Here is a 20,605-nt window from a genome sequence, read left to right as displayed (position 1 = left end):
AAATTACTTTCCAAATTTCCAATCAAAGAAAACGCGTGTTGACTGTTAAAGAAGCGTACAAAACGAAACACACTCGCTCTCGAATATGTTCAATCGCGCAAATTCGCTTTGAATAATTTGATCGGGAAGGAGGAGGAGGAGAAGGAGGAGGTTGAGAAATGTCGCAGGCAGATGAACCGGTCGTCGGAGTTCCGCTCTATGTCGGACATAATCCGTACCAAGACGGAACGGTCCCACCAAACGCCGTCTACGGCGATCCCAAAGGAATTCCGATTCAGCAGACCATTTTCCGCGACACTCCCGCTCCGATCAACTGCGTCTACTGCGGAGATTCCGGAATGACGACCGTCAGGTGAGAAAATGATTGGAAAAGATTTCTCATCTTGTTCTCGACCTCTAGGTTTTTCTAAGTTTTGTTGTAATTTTTTGGTTCTCTTTTGTATTATTATTTCGATGAATTCTATTTGGCCTACTATCTTGCTTGGAAGTTTCGTATATATTTGGCTAATGAGAAAGATAAGAAACCGTATAGCTGTTGTTAGATGATTAAGCATGCAATAGATAATTTGAAAATTTTTTATTGTTGAGTCCTCATTGGATCGTTCAACGGTGTCTCTCGGTCGATGCTTAGCTTGTTCAGATTAAGGGTGGGTGTGAGGGGGGAAGAAAAATAAATAAATTGAGAGCTTTGGCATTTAAAAATTTAGTTTAGTATGAGAAACATTTAGGATGGATTAGCGTAGGGCAGTTGTGCAAGAATAGTAGTTTTATTATGCAAGTTTGTGGTTTTGTTAAGGAAAGAATTCTCTTAAGAGTATATCTTGTTCCTTTAATGTTGCCTATGGTTTATTGCCAAATTTGCCTAGTCACAACTACATGATTTACGTTGCTTTGTATATATGTGTATGTACATATATACAGTCAAGAACTGGCCGTGGTCCTGAACGCCAAGGTTTGGTAACCAACACCGATATTGGGAGCAATCTTTTGTTACTGACTGCGTCCATATTGCAGTGGTTTCAGAAAAAATGATGAAAATAGTTTCAACAATGTTTGTCAGAGGAACATTATATTCATAGGCATTATCTAAATATTAAGAATGTAATAAGATTAGAGGAAGTTTTCTTATTAATACTGTATATTTAAATTCTTATGTGTATGATCAATGATATAAAGTCTAAAGATATTTACAAAAACACAAAGTTGGTTTGTCAAAATCTGCAGATGAAATTATAAGATATAATGTATATAATCTATGTTGTCAAAATTAAATAGCTTCTCAATAAGCTCGAACTTGTTCAATAAATAAATTAACCGTCCGTGAACAAAGCTATAGCTGGTTATAAGCCCACGCTGAATCGTTTCCAAATACAAATTAAACAAATAGAGCTTGACCACTTCTTACTCACTCAAACTTGACACATTTACACCTCTGTGTGAGAATTTTCTCAATGCCAAAATGAGTAGAAAGTAGTACCTAATAGAAGTGGAGGGGAATATGGTGTCTGTCAAAGTTAAGATTATTCTTAGTTGTTTCAAGAAAGATAGAAACTTTTAAGATGTTTTCCATTTGTAGAGAAGGTTGATCGATGGCCTATTAATAGACTTTAGAAATCACATAGAAACGAGTTTATTATTATATTTTGAACACTCAATTTGGCCTATTAGTACTATTTTTCCTTTGTTTGAAATCTTAATTTTTGGTGACTTAAAATCAGAAATGAAATCAATATAAAAAAACCCTCAACCTTCGCGTGTGTGTGCGCGTATATTTTTTAACTTTAGGAAAGATATGGTATCCTTTTGGTTTCTAATTAACACGAAGAAAAATGTGGAGTTTTATTATTCTTTGTGGTTAGAATGTTCTGAATGGTTATTTCTGAATAGAATCTGATATTATGTCTAGAGGTCATTTGAAACTTGAAGCAATATGATGCATGAAACTAAGATCCTAACCATAAGAACAGATTCCTCTGTTAACAAAAATGTCCAAATGAGAGGTGACAACTACTTGAATAAAAAGGAACTTATGGACAATAAACAACATCAACTCATGACAGAAACTGTCAGCCATTTTGTCAGATAGATGCTTATACAATCTGCTCTCAAAGAATCTTCCCGAATACATATAAGGGAATTGACATATGAGCTCAGCTATGGTTAATAACTATTCATGGCCATGCATCATATTGCTTCAAGTTTCAAATGACCTTTAGACATAATATCAGATTCTTTTCAGAAATAACCATTCAGAACTTTCTAACCACAAAGAATAATAAAACTCCACATTTTTCTTCTTGTTAATTAGAAACCAAAAGGATGCCATATCTTTCATAAAGTTAAAAAATACGTGCGCGTGCGCGCACGCACACGAAGGTTGAGGATTTTTTTTATATTGATTCATTTAAGTCACAAAAAATTACTTATAAAAAAGGATGACTTATGCTTTTGGATGCTCCATTTCAGATCTACGAGATCTGTAGATGACCCCTCCCTATCACTGCTCGTTAGCTCCCCCCCCCCACACTTCCATTTCAAATGGCATTGTGAATGTGGCTTTTGGGAACTTCTCTTTGCCAGTTGCGTTGATCTTTTCACCGGTGCTGCTTCACATTCGTTTGCCATGATATATGTGGACTTCAATAAATGGTCTTAATACCCATCTTTCCTTGGAGTGCAAAATTGAAGAATATTCAATGAATCAAAATTGACAATAGTGTTTTAAATTTTACTGGCTTTTTGTTATGTTACCTATAAAAAACAAATGTTACTAAACTTTAAATTTTGTTTATTTTTTTAATAATAGCAGGAAGTGGTATACTTTTTTGGTCGACCTCTCTCATTATGATATTTCATGTGGAATATAGATCTAAGCCGAGTTTGGCAGCTGTTGTCGGTTGCATGATGCCAATGATGCTTGGAGTTTGCTTTCTTTGTCCTTCAATGGATTGCCTCTGGCATAAATATCACTACTGCTCTAGCTGCAAGGAAAAGGTATCGGGTCATTCCTGTTCCCTTTCTTTCAATAATTGCATGCCCGTATGTACAAAAGTTTTTGAATGGTAATTTACATTGCCCTTGCTATGTTCAATGATTTTCAATGTAGGTTGGGGATTTTGAGAAATCAGACCCATGTGCTGTGATGGATCCTCCTCATTGGACACAGGAGAGCTTTGCATTTCCTGCATGATGTGATCTCAGATCATGACTGCTGGTTTCTTGTCTGTTTGTTTTTGACTCGTTTCTCTTTACATGAAGTGGTAAAGTAAGATTCCCGGTACATATATTTCTGAAAGTGAAATACTTTAGATAAAAATGGATTAAACAAAAGTAAACTCACAAACCGATATGGCTTGATGTGGTACGTCAAATTGTAAAGTTATTTTTATTATAAAATAGACCTAATGGATCCTATGAAACTACTTCAGTTTGTGGGTTTATTTTGTATAATCTTTGTATATGAATCAGTTCTCTTTCTGAAATGCAGCAATACAATGGTTGATCTCTATGACACTTAAATCATACAGCCAGTTACATGTTTTTTTGAATCTCTGACAGGCTTTATATAAAATGTTTTTGGCTAATGTCCACATATTCGTGTTTCCTTTACCTGCATCTCGGGTGGCTTTTTATTTTTATTTTATTTTTGTTCGTTCTTTTGACATCAGCATTATGAAGCTTGTTTACGACTAGTGATTCTCTATTGTATTTCCACACCTCATATAACACATTGGAGGGTAAAAATTGAACCAATAGATACTTTACGGCCACAAATAGAGAAATGCATAGGTAACATATAATGCTTTTTTGAAAGGAAAAAAAAAAAAAAAATCAGGAGCAAGATAAATCCAATGAGAAAAAACTACTAGTTACACGATCTTGGGGTTTGAAAATAAAGCTTGGGTTGAAAAGGTGAGGCTTTTCTAAGGTGTTTTAGAAAATATTATTAGTGCAAGTCCTTCAAGAAAAAAGTATTTTTTTACCATGAGTTTTACTCTCTTTCTATTTATTTATTTTTTATTATTATTATTTTTTATCAAAGTATTTGCAAGTCTTAAAACTTATATATAACATTACTTATTTTAGTGCAGCACGACTGAAACATTTCTAGCAGGCTTACACATAAGCGAGAAGGAAACCAAGCAACGAAGAAAGAAATGCCTTTTTTCTTCGAACGATGAATGGAGCTCCGGTTTTTACCGGCACTGGTGCTAGTCTAATTCCAGGGTCTCAAATGGGCCTATGGTTTTTAGTGGGCACTGTTTAACGGATTGGATTCAAATCTGCCTACCATACCTTGTTTTGAAAGCCCACTGATGAGTTTAGTTAGTTTTAGCATCCTGCTATGACAAAAAGCCCAAAGTGGTGTGATTTGATTATTTGATATATTAAGGGTAAAAAATAAATATTTTTTTTCATCCCAAAGTTATAACTCAAATTTTAAAAAACTGAAAACTCCATTCAAGTCTGATCGATAAGATATTTAAAAATGAAAAAAAATATCAAATTTAAGGCTTTCAATGAGAAAGATAAATATATGAAGTAAGGCGGCATCCATTATTGTCTCTGTATTTTTTGGATAGAATGAAATGTTCCATAAATATCATAGGGCCTATATCACGTGTCTATCTTTCTCCTACGCGAGACCTTCAGTTTCGAGTAAGAGTACAAGGGAATCTTGATCTACTAAAAAAAGAGTCAATGTCGGATCTTAATCAAAGATCTAATATATGGTGCAATCTGGGTTAGAAGGCTGACCCGTGTATGATTAGGTGCACATGTGAACTGGCATGAACTTCATAAATCCAGCAAAGAGAAAAACCATTGCTTGTAGCATGAATTAATATTTGAAAGAAACGTACCACTTTCATTTTGGGGAAAGTCAGGGTTAGAAGACACAGGAACAGGATTATAACCTCTAAAAATAATTATCATTTGCTGAAATTAATAGATCCCCTTTAATCTTAAAGAGAAGAAGGACAACTCCATTTTTTTTTTCTCTACTTCTTAGATTCTAACTACAAACAAACTATTGAGGTGCGGTTTGGATAATGAGGTGATATGAGATGGTTTTAGATGAAAGTTAAAAGTTGAATAAAATATTATTAAAATATTATTTTTTTAATATTATTATTATTTTAAGATTTGAAAATTTTAAATTATTTATTATATTTTATATAAAAATTTAAAAAAATTATAATTATAAGATAAAATAAAACATATTGATTCTCCAAACGGGATATACAAAGATCTGGATAGTCTGAGAATCAGGTTCTTAATTACCAATAAAGACCCAACTGAAGCGGCTTGACAGTTGACCTCATGCTCTGATCTAGCGATGGCTCCAGATGCTCCTAAATGTCCACTCAGATAACTAGGTACCACATGCAGTTGATGCAACATTGTAATTGAAGCGACTCATTTAATGCATTTTTTTTTTTTCGATGGATCATTTAATGCATTAATGCAGTGTGAACCCTTGATTTCTGTTTGCCGTTGAACAATTTGTTAGATAATATAATCCGAGTACGAAGTGCGAAATGAAGGAAGTACATGAAATCCACAGCCAAACCTTTAAAAAAAGCCTTAATTCATGAAAGGAAAACCCTGGAATCCACTATGAAGTAGTTGACAACTACCATAAGAGCCTTCGGTTAAGAAAAAATATATATAGATCAGACGTTCCTCGATCAATACAGCATTTTAGATTAGCCACTTTACACACCTCACTACTAAAAAATTAGACTTTTGTGACCAATTTATTGTAACTAAAAGATTATTTATAATTAATTTTAATTAAAAATAATTATTTCTCTGAAATTAACTGGTTGCAAATAAACAATTTTCTTGTAGTGGCTATATACGTATGTAATGTAATGCTCAGTAGGTCAATGCACAAAAGTTGCTCATTATATCCTAGTCTACAGATCGATCGACCTAGCTGAAAACTGAGAACCATGTATTCTTCTGCATGCGCAGCTTGCACAATCATATGGCCGCCTAGCTATGTAGACACTAGTAAGGGTTGTGCTCTTGTTATGAACCGAAATTGATTATAATATCGAGGGAAACAAATATTGAAAAGAGTAGTACTTCTACTAACCCTCCCTTTCTTTATTATAAAAAGGAAGGCATAGATATATTTATATGTATATATTTACCTTCCTTGCGTCTCGTTCATCAGAAGCCTATGGCTATCCATGCTTTCTAGGCACCATGAAGAAGATTAGGTCAATCATGAAAGATAAGAGCCCGTCTCGTTAGCCGAGGAGACTGCCTGTATACCACAGAAGGATCCTAACCATAGTGTGCGACGTCGGTTCCTTTGATGCACGGCTGCCGGCTGCCAAATCATGGTCCTCGTATAATTAGGCCCTTCGTGAAGCTGCAGGCAAGTCATCCTTGGCTACAAAACAAGGCTCTTTATCCTCATGGAAGACCTCTCTTCCTCTTAACTTTGTAAATAAATCGTCTTTCTCCATGGGGATGCTGGATACAATGCTACCTCTTGAATCATCTATTTATAGCTAGCTACTGAGAATTTTGCATTAGATTCAGATCCCACGTGTAAGATTAGGATGCCTTAGGCTTTCTTTTTTTTTTTCACATAAAAACATTTTGCAAAAGAAAAATTATATATATTGTACTACCATTTTACTTACATTCTACTAAGTAAGATGTGACACATTTACCACGTTTGAATAATCATTTATTACATGATTCTTTATCAAATAGTGATAAATATGTTACATCATATATAGTGTGATGCAAGTAAGATAATGGTGTGGTGTATAATATTACTTTACAAGTGAGAGGATAGTGTGGTGTATAGCATTACCATTAAATAATAATTTATTGAATACTTATTTATCATCAAATGATGATAAGTGCACCACACCGTATATAATGAAATGTAAATAAACTAATAACGTGGTATATAATATTAGTCTGAAATCACTTTTCAAGACGAAGCCTCAGCATCCCCCAGTATCAATCTTGAGCAGGATCAATCATCTAGGTTGCTGTCGTGGAATATATTCCGAGATTTGCATGGCCCAATGTTGACGCGCGCCCACATACAGTGATAGCTATTGATAAGGATGATAGAATTCCTAATTCCCAAAAATGCCTATCATCAACGAAACTAAAGCTTTTGCTCACATGTCACTCTACCGTGACCCGTTGCATGCTCAGAGGTCTAACCATTAGCCATTTCCAAAGGGCCCTGGGGAAATGGGGTTGCATGTCATTTTGTGCCCGCATCTTTTCTGCAAATTACTGCTCTTTGTTCATGGGTCATGGCTGCACTTTTTTGCGTCTCTGACCCTATCACAACAGTGGACAAGAAAAGGGTTTTGACCTTAATTACAATGGAAGGAGAATATATGGCTTCTCGATCAAGTTGGGATTAAGCTAGGGTTGACAAAAGCCCTATCGATACTGGATTAAGCCATCTCTAGCTTTTCCTTATTTGTGGTCTCATTATTCCACTCCAATATCAATCAATATTATTTATCCTAACCAAGAAAAAAAAAAGTTGCTAGTCAATGTCCTTACCACCAAGCAATGCTTCGTTGGAGTGTGTGGTGGTCCTTTTGAATCATGTTCATCTGATCATAGATACGGATTCTTGAAGTTTTAGCGGATTTCAACGCATAAAGCTGCAATATCCGGCCATGTCAAACATGATTATAACTTAAGAAGCTTCTTCTTAAAGGAAGAATAAAGTAGATACTTCCCAAAGCTTTAATGGAATAAGATGAAAGGTGCATTGCATGCAAGGGTGGCCGACGCATCAAGAATATATATCTTGCCGGGCAGTTTCCGTCCTACTTGATTGATTGCGTTTTCTATAGGTTGATATATACCATTTTTAGACTCAATGGTTGACAGTTGATTGGATGACACGTAATGCAGGTGTCGATGACGAAGATGTACATGAGCGCCCATGCATGAGTTGGAAAATAAAGAAATTGTAGAAAATAATAGAGACAAGAAGATTTTACGTACAGTTTACGCGGCTCATGGAAGATGGAAGATAAAATTCGCTATGAAAATCCTAGACAAGAAGTGGAGATAATAATAAAAAAGAAGTTGGGGAAAAAGAAAAAGACAAGCTCTCAATCTTCGTGTTTGACCTGTCCCAACAAAATTTTTGTAAGTTTTGTATAGTTGGTTTGGTGACGTAAAATTAAAATTTTATTTAATTATATAATTATTATAAATTTTAAAATTTTTATATAAAATATAATAAATAATTTAATTTTTTAAAATTTAAAAATAAAATTAATATTAAAAAAATTATATTATAATAATATTTTATTCAACTTCATTTTATTTCATTTAAATTATATAATTTAAGAATATCGAGCCCAGCCGCAAGTAGGTCAAGCTCCCGACATGATTAATACGTGATAGCTAGGCTACGATTTTAGATGCTATTTACATCTGACCTATCGATACAATTAAGAGATTCATGCAATTTCCGCAGAGATGAGCACTCACCGTTGACTCTACATAGAGGCATGGTTGCTCCTTCAAATTGTTCCACTATAATTGAAAGAATACGGTTCTGGTTATCTAGATGCCTTGATCGAGATGGGACTACTGCTTTATCCAAAGCTATGCAGTAGCAATTCAAATAGACTACTTGCTTGCTTTAGGTTGTGTTTTAATAATAAGGTAATCTCAAATATTTTATAAATAATAATAAAAATATAAAGATAAAATATTGAATAGTTGTAAAAAAAAATAAAGAAGTATATGAAAAATAAATATAAAATAATAAATAATAATGGAGTATTCTCAACTATTCAAATGGAGCCTTAATCATTTTACTACAAACTACTTCAGTCCAACCGCTTTTAATTCTTCCCCACTAGTAATGGTTAAGCCGGGAGTGCAATGCGGAAAGTGCAATGTGGTTGCTAACATTCTGGCTAAATCTGGTGTTAAAGGGAGTAATGTTACTTATTCTTTTGTGTTAGATCTTACACGGATGGCTAGATGTTTTTTAAGATAAGGATAGTTTGCCATATTTGAGAAGGGAGTAAGTGCAGGATATTTACACGGTTTGTTTTTTCTGTAGGTTTAGTCTTTTTTAGTAAGGTTTGTATTTGGATTTCTTTGGTTTATGTTTAGTTATTTTTGCATGCTTGGATTTGGATCTTTTTTCTTATTTGTAATCCCTAAGTATTAGGTTATAACTATAATATTCTTCTTTATTTGTAACTCCTAAGTATCAAGTTGTAACTATAGTATTCTTCTATAATAAGTGTGGGTTTATCAATAAAATTAAAGTACCATCTTATAAAATAAAATAAAAAAACTCGCTTGTAATATACCTCTGGAATTTTAGGTTTGTAACGACATCGTTTAACTGTTCTGTATTCATCGCGCGCTCTAGCACTCATTCCAATTTGTCGTTCCTTTTGAGATAGTTTTGTCTCGTTCGGTTGTTTTTTTGTTTTGTTTTTTTAAATTTTTTTGGGGGTCGCTTTTTTACTGTGAATTCACACACGAATTTTGCAAATAAAAAATAAAAAACTTAACCAAACAAGGTCTAGGAATCCAACTTTGACAGAGTGCAAGCCTAACTGGGCTGGGTCACGGTGGGTTGGCTTCCGCTCTCGCATGTTATGTCCGTACAATACGTTATCCAAATTGTTTGACCCCTCTAGAGGACTGATGCAATCTGCTTATGAATTAACTCGGGAAGCCCACGACAATGTTCCTCGTTCAAAAGATTCCACAAATTAATAGATGAGAAATGATATTTAAATGTTAGAATATATATATATATATATATATGATACAAGTCCTGCCGTATAAGTCTTAAAAAATATTTAAATAGTTTTAAAAACTTTTTAATAAAAAAAATTAGGTTATTTGAGTGTTATATATTTAAACATTTTTAATCTCAAATAAGTTAAAAAATAAGATTGAAAAAAATATCATTTCCTCAAATATGTTTTTCTATATAATACAAAATGTAATTCGAATTAAAAAAATATTAAAATATGAAAATATCCATATAATTTTCAAACTTTTAAATATATGATCATAATTTTTAAAAATTTAAATAATTGTCAATTCTATCTCAAAAATGTAACAAAAATGTTTTAATTTATTTATAAACAAATATAACATATTTGAGAGTGTTTTAAAAATATAATTACTAAATAATAAGTAATTTTTTAATAGTAAAATTTATTATTTAAGTTATTAGTTATAAATTCTAAAACTATAAATTTATATTTTTTTATCACAATCTTAAATATGAACTAGGTTCTGTTTGGCCCTAAGAAATTTTCATCTCAAACATAAAATTCTCATCTCATCATTACAACTTTCTCAAATCCCCATACAAAATATAATAAATAATTTAACTTTTTCTTAACTTTTTTAAATCCCAATACAATAATAATATTAAAATATAATATTTTAATATTTAATCTTAAAATTCAAAATTCTCATCTGAGAATTCTCAGTGGCCAAGCAGAACCTTTAGTCATGTGTCACATCGAATTTTTTCATTAATAAATTTATATAATGCCAAAATAATGCATCAATGACTCTAATCCAATGACTAACTTGGAACTTTTTTAAGTTGCATGTAAAAGGTTAAAACTTTAAAACCTAAACACTAAAATTTTTATGCTTGAATATTATATAGAAAAATTCTTGGTTGATAATGAGATGATATAAAGAGAAAGTTATAAATTGACATAATTTTACGTGATGTCATAAAAAAATGATTATAAAATAAATTTGATCTCTCATCACAAATTTAGTGACTTTGTAAATATAATTTCATTGAGATGCTTTTAATGTTAAATACATATTAATGAAAAATCAAGTCTATTATTAAAAGTATATTTTTTAAAAAAAATACTTTAGATTTGCATGCATTAAATTAATGAGAAATGATTTGTCCAAATTTTAAATAGAAAATTTCGCCTAATGTTTTCATAAAAAGTGAACTTCATCTTAAAAAATATAAGAAATATATTTTTTTTATAAAAAATTTAAATAAAATTTATTTTTTTAAAACTTGTATAAATAATTAATCACCCAACTATTATTGTACCCATCATTTTAATTTTTATAAGTATATCACTTCGCAGGATGGATGTCGTACGAATATGCTAAAGGGAAAATGATAATATAATTATTAAATATGTTTATTTATATATTTTTATTTATTTATTTGTTTTTAATAATTAAAGAAATGATTATTAATAAATATATATATATATTTTTTCTTAATAATAAAAGATATTTAAAAAGTTATTTAAAGAAAAAGGAAAAAAAAAACTCATTTATTCTATTGTTCACGTTTATAAATCACGTTCGATAGTTATCCTATGCTAAAAACTGGAACGTACGACGTACTCAATGACAGATATACACCAAATAAAACAGGGTAGGAGAAGACGTCATGGATGACGACTGGTGAACTTATCCTAGAGAGCCGCAAATCAAAACCCCCACCCCAAACTCCCAAGCCCATTATTGTTGTTACTCTTTCAAAAGGTTACTTTGCTCGACTCTGAATGCTCATTACCACGTGACTTTTTTGTTGTTGGGTCCCTCTCTTATTATTACTTTCCTATCTCTTACCCTCTCAATATCATAATCACACTCTCAATCGTTTGTCGCTCTTTACTTATTACTTATTCAATTAAATTTGAAATATGAAATTATGAATTACAAATTCAAATTGTAGTATATGAATTTTTCTTATAAATATAAGTCTCCATTAAATTCATTCACTATCCTCTCATTTTGACATATAATAATAATTAGATGATAAATAATTAATAATAAATAATTTAATATGAAATTGTAAACTAATTTTCAAGCCCTCAAAATCTTTGATTTATACATTTAAACTAGTCATTTTTTTTCTAAAAAGAAATGCTGTTCGGCTATATGAAATTTACGATGGTCTTATTGACGTGACACCATAATATTATAATAAGTGATTTATTAAAAAAATTTAAACACAAATACGAAATAGATTTAAAAAAAAAAGTCTGGAGTTGGAGTCTTTTGCATTTTTGAATACTTTTTTTTATTTAAATATATTTTTATATTTCTTTTAATAAATCATGCATGGTATCACGTTAAGACCTTTTAATATTGAATAATGAGATATCTACAATATTTTGTATAATTATATGCTTTGAACTGAATGTATTTTTGTAAAATATTATTAATTTTACCAATTATTTTATCAATATATATTTTTTATTTAAAATATACGAAATATAATTGTACGAGGCATTATAAATAAAAATTGTATCTATATTTTCCTTTAATATTTAATTATCTAATACTCGCCTCAAACTCAATTCTTTTTTCTTGAGCATTATTGATTCCAACTAACCAAATAAAAGCGATTTGCCCTTTTCTGGCGGATCAATCGAAGCGTACGGGTTTCTGATCTCTTACCGTCCAAAATCACAAAGATACGAACGGACGGTATAAATTTAGGCACACTGCCGAGCATGATGGAGTCTTGATGTACATTAGAAAAACTCTGCCTGGTGATGTTACATCAAGATGTGCTGAGAGAACACACCAGGTCAGCAAAAAGGTCAAAAAAGATATTTTTCCAGATGGGCTCAAACTTTCCCAATATATCCCTCTCATGCCTAATTATTTACTATTTACTATTTTGTTGTTTGAAGGGTAAAGAGTTCCTTCGGCATTTCTAGCTTAGCTTCAGGCTTCAAGATTCAAGCTTTTCAGCTTTCAGAGGAGAGGAGAGGAAAGGGTAGGCGGGCTTCGAACTTTTGAAAGGGTGTCCGAAGTTAGGGTTCTGCTGAGGAACAAAACGGAACTGAAATGGGGAGTCATGGAGAGAGCGTGCCGTGCGAATTCTGCAGTGAGCAGCTTGCGGTTCTTTACTGTAGGGCCGACTCCGCCAAGCTCTGCTTGTTCTGCGACCAGCACGTGCACTCGGCGAACCTGCTGTCCCGGAAACACATGCGCTCCCAGATCTGCGATAACTGCTGCTCGGAGCCGGTCTCTGTCCGGTGCGACACTGACAATCTGGTGCTGTGCCAGGAGTGCGATTGTGATGCCCACGGTAGCTGTTCGGTGTCGGCCTCTCACGATCGAAACCCGGTAGAAGGGTTCTCTGGTTGCCCCTCCGCACTCGAGCTCGCTTCCCTCTGGGGCATAGAACTCGACGAGAAGAAGATGAATCCGTCGGCGACGTCGATTCAGAACTGGACGATTAGTGCTTTGGACGACTCTCCGTCGTCGGTGTTTGATAAATCAAGCGCCGGAGTGGTGTGTTTTCAGGACTTAATTGTACCGAGCGAGAACGCCATTACCGGCGTGAATGGCTGTGGGATCTTGACGATGTCGAAGAAACAGGGTGGTCCGAGCTGTGGGAAGCGGAGGCAGGTAATGTATAAGCAGCTGGTGGAGATATTCAAGAGAGATTTGGCGGCGGAATCGCCGAGGGGGAATGGTGGTTGGCAGGGAATGAGTGTGGAGAGACTAGCAGATTTGGGAAATGCCAGGAATGGGGTTGATGAGGTTGATGAGTTTGTGGGTGAGAGTCGTGTTGCTCAACAGCAGCAGCAGCAGCAACAAAAACAACATCCACTACCACAAGCGCCCCTTACGGCTTTGCTTACGATGGATTTGAAGGAGAACAACCGTACTGTTGATGGGGATATGTTGTGGGACACTCGTCCCAGTGGTCATAGCACGCAGGTAATTAATGTTTTGAATCATTTAGTCTGCATCAGATGCTGTGTTTATGCTTTAGATTGTGTAAACAAGTTAAACTGAGATTTTCTTTTCGGCTGGCGAATCAATTTGTCTCTCGTACACTCGTAGTAATAACACTGCATCTTGAGGTGGGTTATTTATATAAATAATTTTTCTGTTTAAATTAAAAATTTCAGGAATGGGACCTTCAAATTCCTTTTCGAACTGACTTCTCAGAAAAATTATTTTTATGTTTACTTGTTTTGAGTTACGCATGAAAACAACGGTTGAATGTGGTTCCGAGTACTCGCAATGATTGAACTTCGTTGATGTTCCCTTGCAGATATGGGATTTTAAACTTGGACGATTGAGGGAACAGGAAGAAACGGGTACAATGGAAGTTGCATATGATGCAAATGATGCAGAATTTATGATAAAAAATTTTGGGGAACTAATGGAGGGAACATCTTGGAATAATACAAAATTGCTGGGAGATATGTACCGGATGAATTGTCCTGTTGGACGTGATGATATGGCCTTTAACGTAAGTCTTTTCTGACTGCATTAAAAAACTCGTTATATTTTTTAGTTGACTCTTCCACTGCATATGTAATTGTGTTTGAAACCTGATATTGCTATTATATATTTCGTATTGTGACCTGCATGTGCTCCTGTTTCAATCTTTCTTGACACCCTTCTACTCTGCGGTTTGGATTATGTATTTACTATCCCGGGTTGTGTATAAGAGGATGTGAATGAGTTCTCATATTGTTTAGGAATGACAAGTCTTGTCCTTCACGATGATTTCAAGGAGCTCAAATTGTAACTTTGACTAGTCTTTTGAGAGTATTAAGTCCATATTTGGCTTGGGCTTTCCTTGGGTTGTTTTAATGTTGGTTTTTGGAAAATGCCGTACCTGGTGATTTGTGGTGTGGATTGCGAAAATAAAAAAACGTAGCTCATGTCTGTCCAATCCAGAAAACTTCTTTTTGGTCTTTGGTAATTTTCTTTCATAACCTAATGATACTTTGACTAGTCTTTTGGGAGTATTAAGTCCATATTTGGCTTGGGCTTTCCTTGGGTTGTTTTAATGTTGGTTTTTGGAAAATGCCGTACCTGGTGATTTGTGGTGTGGATTGTGAAAATAAAAAATCGTAGCTCATGTCTGTCCAATCCAGAAAACTTCTTTTTGGTCTTTGCTAATTTTCTTTCATAACCTAATGATATCGATGGCCTTCTTATTGTTTGTTAATTTTCTGCAGACCTTAGGTTCGTTAATTGTATGTGAGTGATACCAAATCATTGTTTGTTTTGCCCCTTCAACTTTGGGGTAGATTGTCGGCCAGTCCCACTTTTCAGTAAAGAGAAGTGCATCGTCTATATGTAATACAGTATTCATGCAAGGACTATAATCCAGTTTCAAAGAAAAATGCAGGAGCTGGCGGACCAATTTTTGAATTGAATGGGTCAGATCATTTCCATGTTTTGATGTGAAGAAATTTTGTTTTGTGTATGAATAAAACCGGGAAACAAAAGTTATCATGTTGTTAGACTATGTAGATGATGTATTGATGGCATTATATATTTGGCACACTAAAGTTTGTGGAAAGAAAACTTTGAAGATTGATTGGAAAATCGTTGTTTACTTCTTCCACTGCAATGCTACATACCATCCTAGTAGAGTTGAGAGGATTGACAAAATCTTACTCGAATATACAGAATAACTCAAACAACCCATCAGCCAGCCAGGGGCCAGCAACATCTGATAGCAACAATAGACATATGGGAAGACCGTTGTCAGGTTCAGCATTTGGTAAAGCAGGAGGTTCTGGTGGCTTTAAAGATGTCCCGCTTCTGGAACAATCGTTTTTTATGAGAGGTGACAGCGTGGGAACAGCAGCAACAACCAAGGCCGACATGGAGCAACTGGCACAGAATAGAGGCAATGCCATGCAACGTTACAAGGAGAAGAAGAAAACTCGAAGGTGCGTTGTCATCTGGTTATTTTTCTCCTTATCTTTCACTACTATTCCGTTTAGTTTCTAAAGGTTAAAACTTTATCGTGGATAGATATGATAAGCACATAAGGTACGAGTCAAGGAAAGCAAGAGCTGACACTAGGAAGCGAGTCAAGGGTCGATTTGTGAAGGCTAGTGAAGCAACTGATGGTTAAATCCATGAAAAGATGAAGCTTCTCCTTGCGTACTGTCTGTAAATATCTCGCATTTTTCCCACAGTAAATGTATAATTCTGATCTCTCTCTCACTCTCTCTCTTAAACACAAGCACGAACCCACGGGATACACGTGCATGAATCTCTCCCCCACCCCAAACGTCAATGAACAGAGTACATGTTTTCTGTTGTTTTCATCTTCCACAGAAAATTTCATTACCAAGAACATTTTCTCAACATGTATGAAGATACATGGAAATACCATTGTTTATTAATATCCCACGACAAATCTTTTTTTTAAAGGGATTCCACGTATTAAATTTGTGTACATATTAGATTTTTTTTTTTTTTTAAGATCACTTTGGTTTCTGTTATATTTATTATTAATATTCACCGAAAACTCTTTCTCGAGAAGCGAAAACCATTTTTTAGCTCGTAATGTTTTCGTTTTCAAGAATAGTACGTAGGAAAGTAGGTTGAAGTTTAAACCTTTCACTCATGAGTCATGGCGCAAATTATTGGTGCAAAAAGGGATAAGCTTTGGAGGAAAATATTTTCCATAAGCAAGTGGTCACTGGTCGGACCATTAGCCTTTGCTCTGTCAAACAAGTGAAAAAGGCAAGAAACTGTTTCATTTTTCTTTTATTTTGTGTCTTTTCCTCTCTTTTTCCTGTCAATCAAACATAGACACCCTCTTCTTTTGGTAATCAAACTTTAAAGATAAGTCAAGGTGAAGAAGTATTAGAAAATTTAACGAGGGCCAAATTCAATAGGCAAAGAAGTAGTAACGGTAATGCTAATAATAATAATTCCTTCTTTAAGAAAGGAAGAAAGGGATCTTTTCTATTTTCATGATCATCCAAAAAGTGCCAATAAGTTTATCAGACTAGCTCCAATCGATGCACAATTTATAAGATATTATATATAAATCATTTTTATATAACCACCTCAATTTAAACAACACAATCGTATCAGTACAAAATGGGTATTTGACGATCCTGATTAGCTTAAACTCTATCATAATCAACTTTCTGGAAACATTCCAGCATCTTTTGAATACTTTATATTTTTCAAGATTTTTGTAGTACTTATCTAATTTTCTCATAAGTTCGAAGAGAAAAGACATAAAAGTTATATAAAAGATTAGAAGGTAATAATTAAGAGCAATTATGTCTCAAACCATGATTAGTGATGTCTACAGGAGATTGAACAGCAACAAGCTTAGTGGAATAATGGAACTATAGGTCCTCGACCCAACATGCTTCTTTATCTTATCATCAACATCATCATCATCATCATTAATCTCATACCTTATTGTAATGCTGCTGAATAATTACTAATCCATAGACTTCTATTTTCTTTCATTGGTTGCAGGATTTGCGGTAACTAAAATAATACAAGAACCAAGAGCACAGTAGTAAAGGAGGAAGGGTGAATAGTACCTGCTGCAGGCTGCCATCCATGTAGCTTTCAAGTTAAAAGTGCAATCTTTGAAGCCCAATGTTGATGTCATTAGAATCCTACATACATGAATTGCATTTGGAGCCCGTTCTTTATGCTCGAGTCATCTGCTTGATTCATCTACATTCTGCTTTGTAGCTCTTATATTGATGATGTCTATAACATATAGAGAAGTGTTAAGGTCTGCACAAGAATTCTGTAAAAGAAACTTACATGTTAATGTAACTTGATGTAAAACGTTATATCTACATTATAATAATAAAAAAAGGTTTTATAATATAATATTTCATATCAAATTAAGCCAGTTTAAAAGTTTATTTTTATAAGATTAACTAAGCAATTCTCAAACATACATGCTTGTGATTTCTTCTAAACTACCCTCGTGAACATGATGGCATGGGCTTATTCTATTAACTTTGACCTTGATGTGTGCAAAACCAGGCTAGGCCCAAAGATTATGGACTGGACGTTGGTTACCTGATATCTGAAAAGCCCTTCTCAGACTTTGGAGTAAACACAGATACGAGAGGGTGATTGGAGTTTGGTATTCTATGGTCAAGCTATAATTTGACCTGCCCAATAATTTATAAATAGAAATTAGAATCCAGTAAATATATAAATATAAAAAATGAGTATCTCTCCATACCATCTTGCAACTTATTGTTAAATTACTTATCATTTGAAAACTTTTTGTTTTAGTTTTTTATAAAAGAAGACAGAACTTCAATTTTATTGATAAACTTTTATTTATAACGGAGTAATATTGTGGTAACAACCAAACAGCTGGGGGTAACAATTATTCAATAAATCCATACCTAGGCATCAAAACTTGATATACTACTCAAACCACTATACAAATAAAACCATAAATCTGAAAAAAAAAAAAAAAAAAAAAAAACCTATCTTAAAAACAATATTACCTAACTTTCATAAGGTAAGGAAAACTCCCCTTATCCAGTCTAACTATTCCTTTCAATAACACAAGAATATCCGAAGAAGAAAACCACACACCATTCCGACCCTTAGCTCCCCTATGAGCCAAATCATCTGCATCTGCATTTGTTTCTCTGTAAGAATGATTAATAGAATATCTTAGCCCTTCTAGCCTTTTAAGTATCTCATCCCAATAATCTTCCAAGTACCACAATCCACACCTTTTAGCCTTCAACCATTGAATGACAAGCAATGAATCCATCTTAATTTCCACTTTTGTTAAATCCAAAGAACACACATGCCAAAGACCATAAAGCAACCTCATTACCTTCACCGCATTATTCAAGTTATAACTTGTATAATAAGCAAACCCACAAACCAAATCTCCTGTATCATTTCTAGCTACTCCACCAGCACCAGAAGTGCCCGGGTTTCCCATAGAACAACTGTCTACATTCAGTTTAAACTGCTCTGTTTTTAGTCAAGACCATGTGACTTGTTTAACCACCACATTTTTTGGTTGTTTTATTGGCATGTTTAAGCAACGAAGAATCTCCTCATCTTGTCGAGATAGTTCATTTGTTTCCTTGAATTTCAAAGCAATCCATGAAAGCTAGTGTTTGATGGAGCCCCACACTAGTCTCATAAATTCTAGCACTCTTTCCATCCGTGCTTTACATTGTCTCCACCATAACCTCTAGGTAATTACCAACAGGATAATACCAAGTAGCTGCCCATTATAAGACGAATTTAAATCATATTAATACACACACGTTATGTGTTTGTCAAACTTTCTTTAATAAGTGGATTCAACAAGTAGAATATTTAATCGATTAATAAATTTAATAAAGTTAATCAATTAAGTGGATCCAACACGTTATGCGTTTATCGATTATATTATGAAGTATCGATCATTACAAGCCTCTTTGCTTTTTTTAGGTTCTCTTTGCTTTTGTTTATGTATAATCAAGATAATGGTTGTTTGAGTTTATAGAGTTGAAAATGTCCATGGATTGAAGACATATATGTCTTTCAAAAGTTAATAAGAGGGTCTTGGACAACTAGCAAACCAAGTAAGAGAAATTATAGTTGCAGTCGTGAGTATACAAGTGCCGTACAATCACTTTGAAAAAAGTGAATAAATATAAGATTCACATAAAACAAAATTAATTTTTTAATAATAAAGCTTACTCTTTTTCAAAACGAATGCACGATATTTATGTATTCTACAACTATATATAACATTATTTGATCAAGTAAAACTACTTTGGGTGATTCTTTAAAAAATTGAAATTGTCAGAGGAGGGAAAGTCACTATGAAGTTGGCTGCCTTAATTGCAACATGGTGTCCAGTTTCATTATTTAAACTAAAAGGTCGTTTTGACCCTTGTTTTGTTCTTCTTTTTTTCAAACTTATTATTGCTATCTTGAGCCCACATTAATTAACCTTACCACTCAAATAATTCTTTTTTTTTTTTTTTTTTTTTTTTTGGGGCATGCTTTGTCCCCATTTAAATTCTCGTGTATAAAAAATTAAGCTGGCTCCCTTAATTTTTTTTTCTTTTTTAGTGGATTGTAGAATCACTAACTTTTGATAATTCATATATAATTACAAAAAAAAAATGTTATAAATAAATAATGAAAGCATGACTGTAGTTGAATTAAGTGGACAAAAAAATGTAAAAAATTTATAAATTCACGTGGATGGAATATTTAAGATATGATGGGTAGTACCTCTAGATTGATTCTCACTGTCTATTTATAATGCTTTGCATTAAGGATTATGTAAAAATAATCTCACAAACTGACATAACTTTACGTAATCTGTCAGATCTGCCTTATAATAAAACCAATTTTACAATTTGACAAACTATATTAAAACACATCAGTTTGTGAGATTAATTTTATATAATCATTTTGTAGCTATAGTATTTCTCTTAAATTAACATGACACATCAGAGTATATATATATATATGTATGTATAGTCAACCATCCACTCATTTTTTAAAGTTTTAATTTTTAGAATGGGGGTGGAATATTTGAAAAAATTCGACCTTGGTGGGGTAGTTATTTTACACTCAATGCTTCTTTTATTTATTTATTTATTTTTATTTAAATCTATTTCAACAGATAAGCAGAATAAGAAGCTGCCCTTTTAGTGCTTCTTCAACCCTCTTGTCCCTTTTTATCATCATCAATTGAAATGAATTGAAAAAAAAGCGGGAAAGTTGTACTGTTGATGCTTTGAGCTTTGTCAAATCACTCCTTTTAAGGAGATCGTGTATAGTTGATATGATCCTAATATCA

At 33.4% G+C, this 20,605-nt stretch overlaps 2 protein-coding genes across 2 annotated transcripts; both read left to right on the top strand.

Annotated features, from left to right (window-relative positions):
- On the top strand, positions 1 to 3,548 carry LOC122312483 (GSH-induced LITAF domain protein-like). Its single transcript, XM_043127104.1, has 3 exons — positions 1 to 352; positions 2,868 to 2,994; positions 3,107 to 3,548. The coding sequence occupies exons 1-3, from the start codon at positions 159 to 161 to the stop codon at positions 3,188 to 3,190; spliced, it is 405 nt and encodes a 134-aa protein (XP_042983038.1). The 5' UTR covers positions 1 to 158; the 3' UTR covers positions 3,191 to 3,548.
- A 9,136-nt stretch (positions 3,549 to 12,684) lies between these two features.
- Positions 12,685 to 16,096, top strand: LOC122314214 (zinc finger protein CONSTANS-LIKE 15-like). Its single transcript, XM_043129638.1, has 4 exons — positions 12,685 to 13,734; positions 14,075 to 14,275; positions 15,451 to 15,716; positions 15,802 to 16,096. The coding sequence occupies exons 1-4, from the start codon at positions 12,853 to 12,855 to the stop codon at positions 15,902 to 15,904; spliced, it is 1,452 nt and encodes a 483-aa protein (XP_042985572.1). The 5' UTR covers positions 12,685 to 12,852; the 3' UTR covers positions 15,905 to 16,096.
- Positions 16,097 to 20,605: the final 4,509 nt, after the last annotated feature.

The sequence above is a fragment of the Carya illinoinensis genome, chromosome 6, assembly GCF_018687715.1.
Source record: "Carya illinoinensis cultivar Pawnee chromosome 6, C.illinoinensisPawnee_v1, whole genome shotgun sequence".
Taxonomy (NCBI): domain Eukaryota; kingdom Viridiplantae; phylum Streptophyta; class Magnoliopsida; order Fagales; family Juglandaceae; genus Carya; species Carya illinoinensis.
This window is presented reverse-complemented; position numbering and strand designations above follow the sequence as displayed.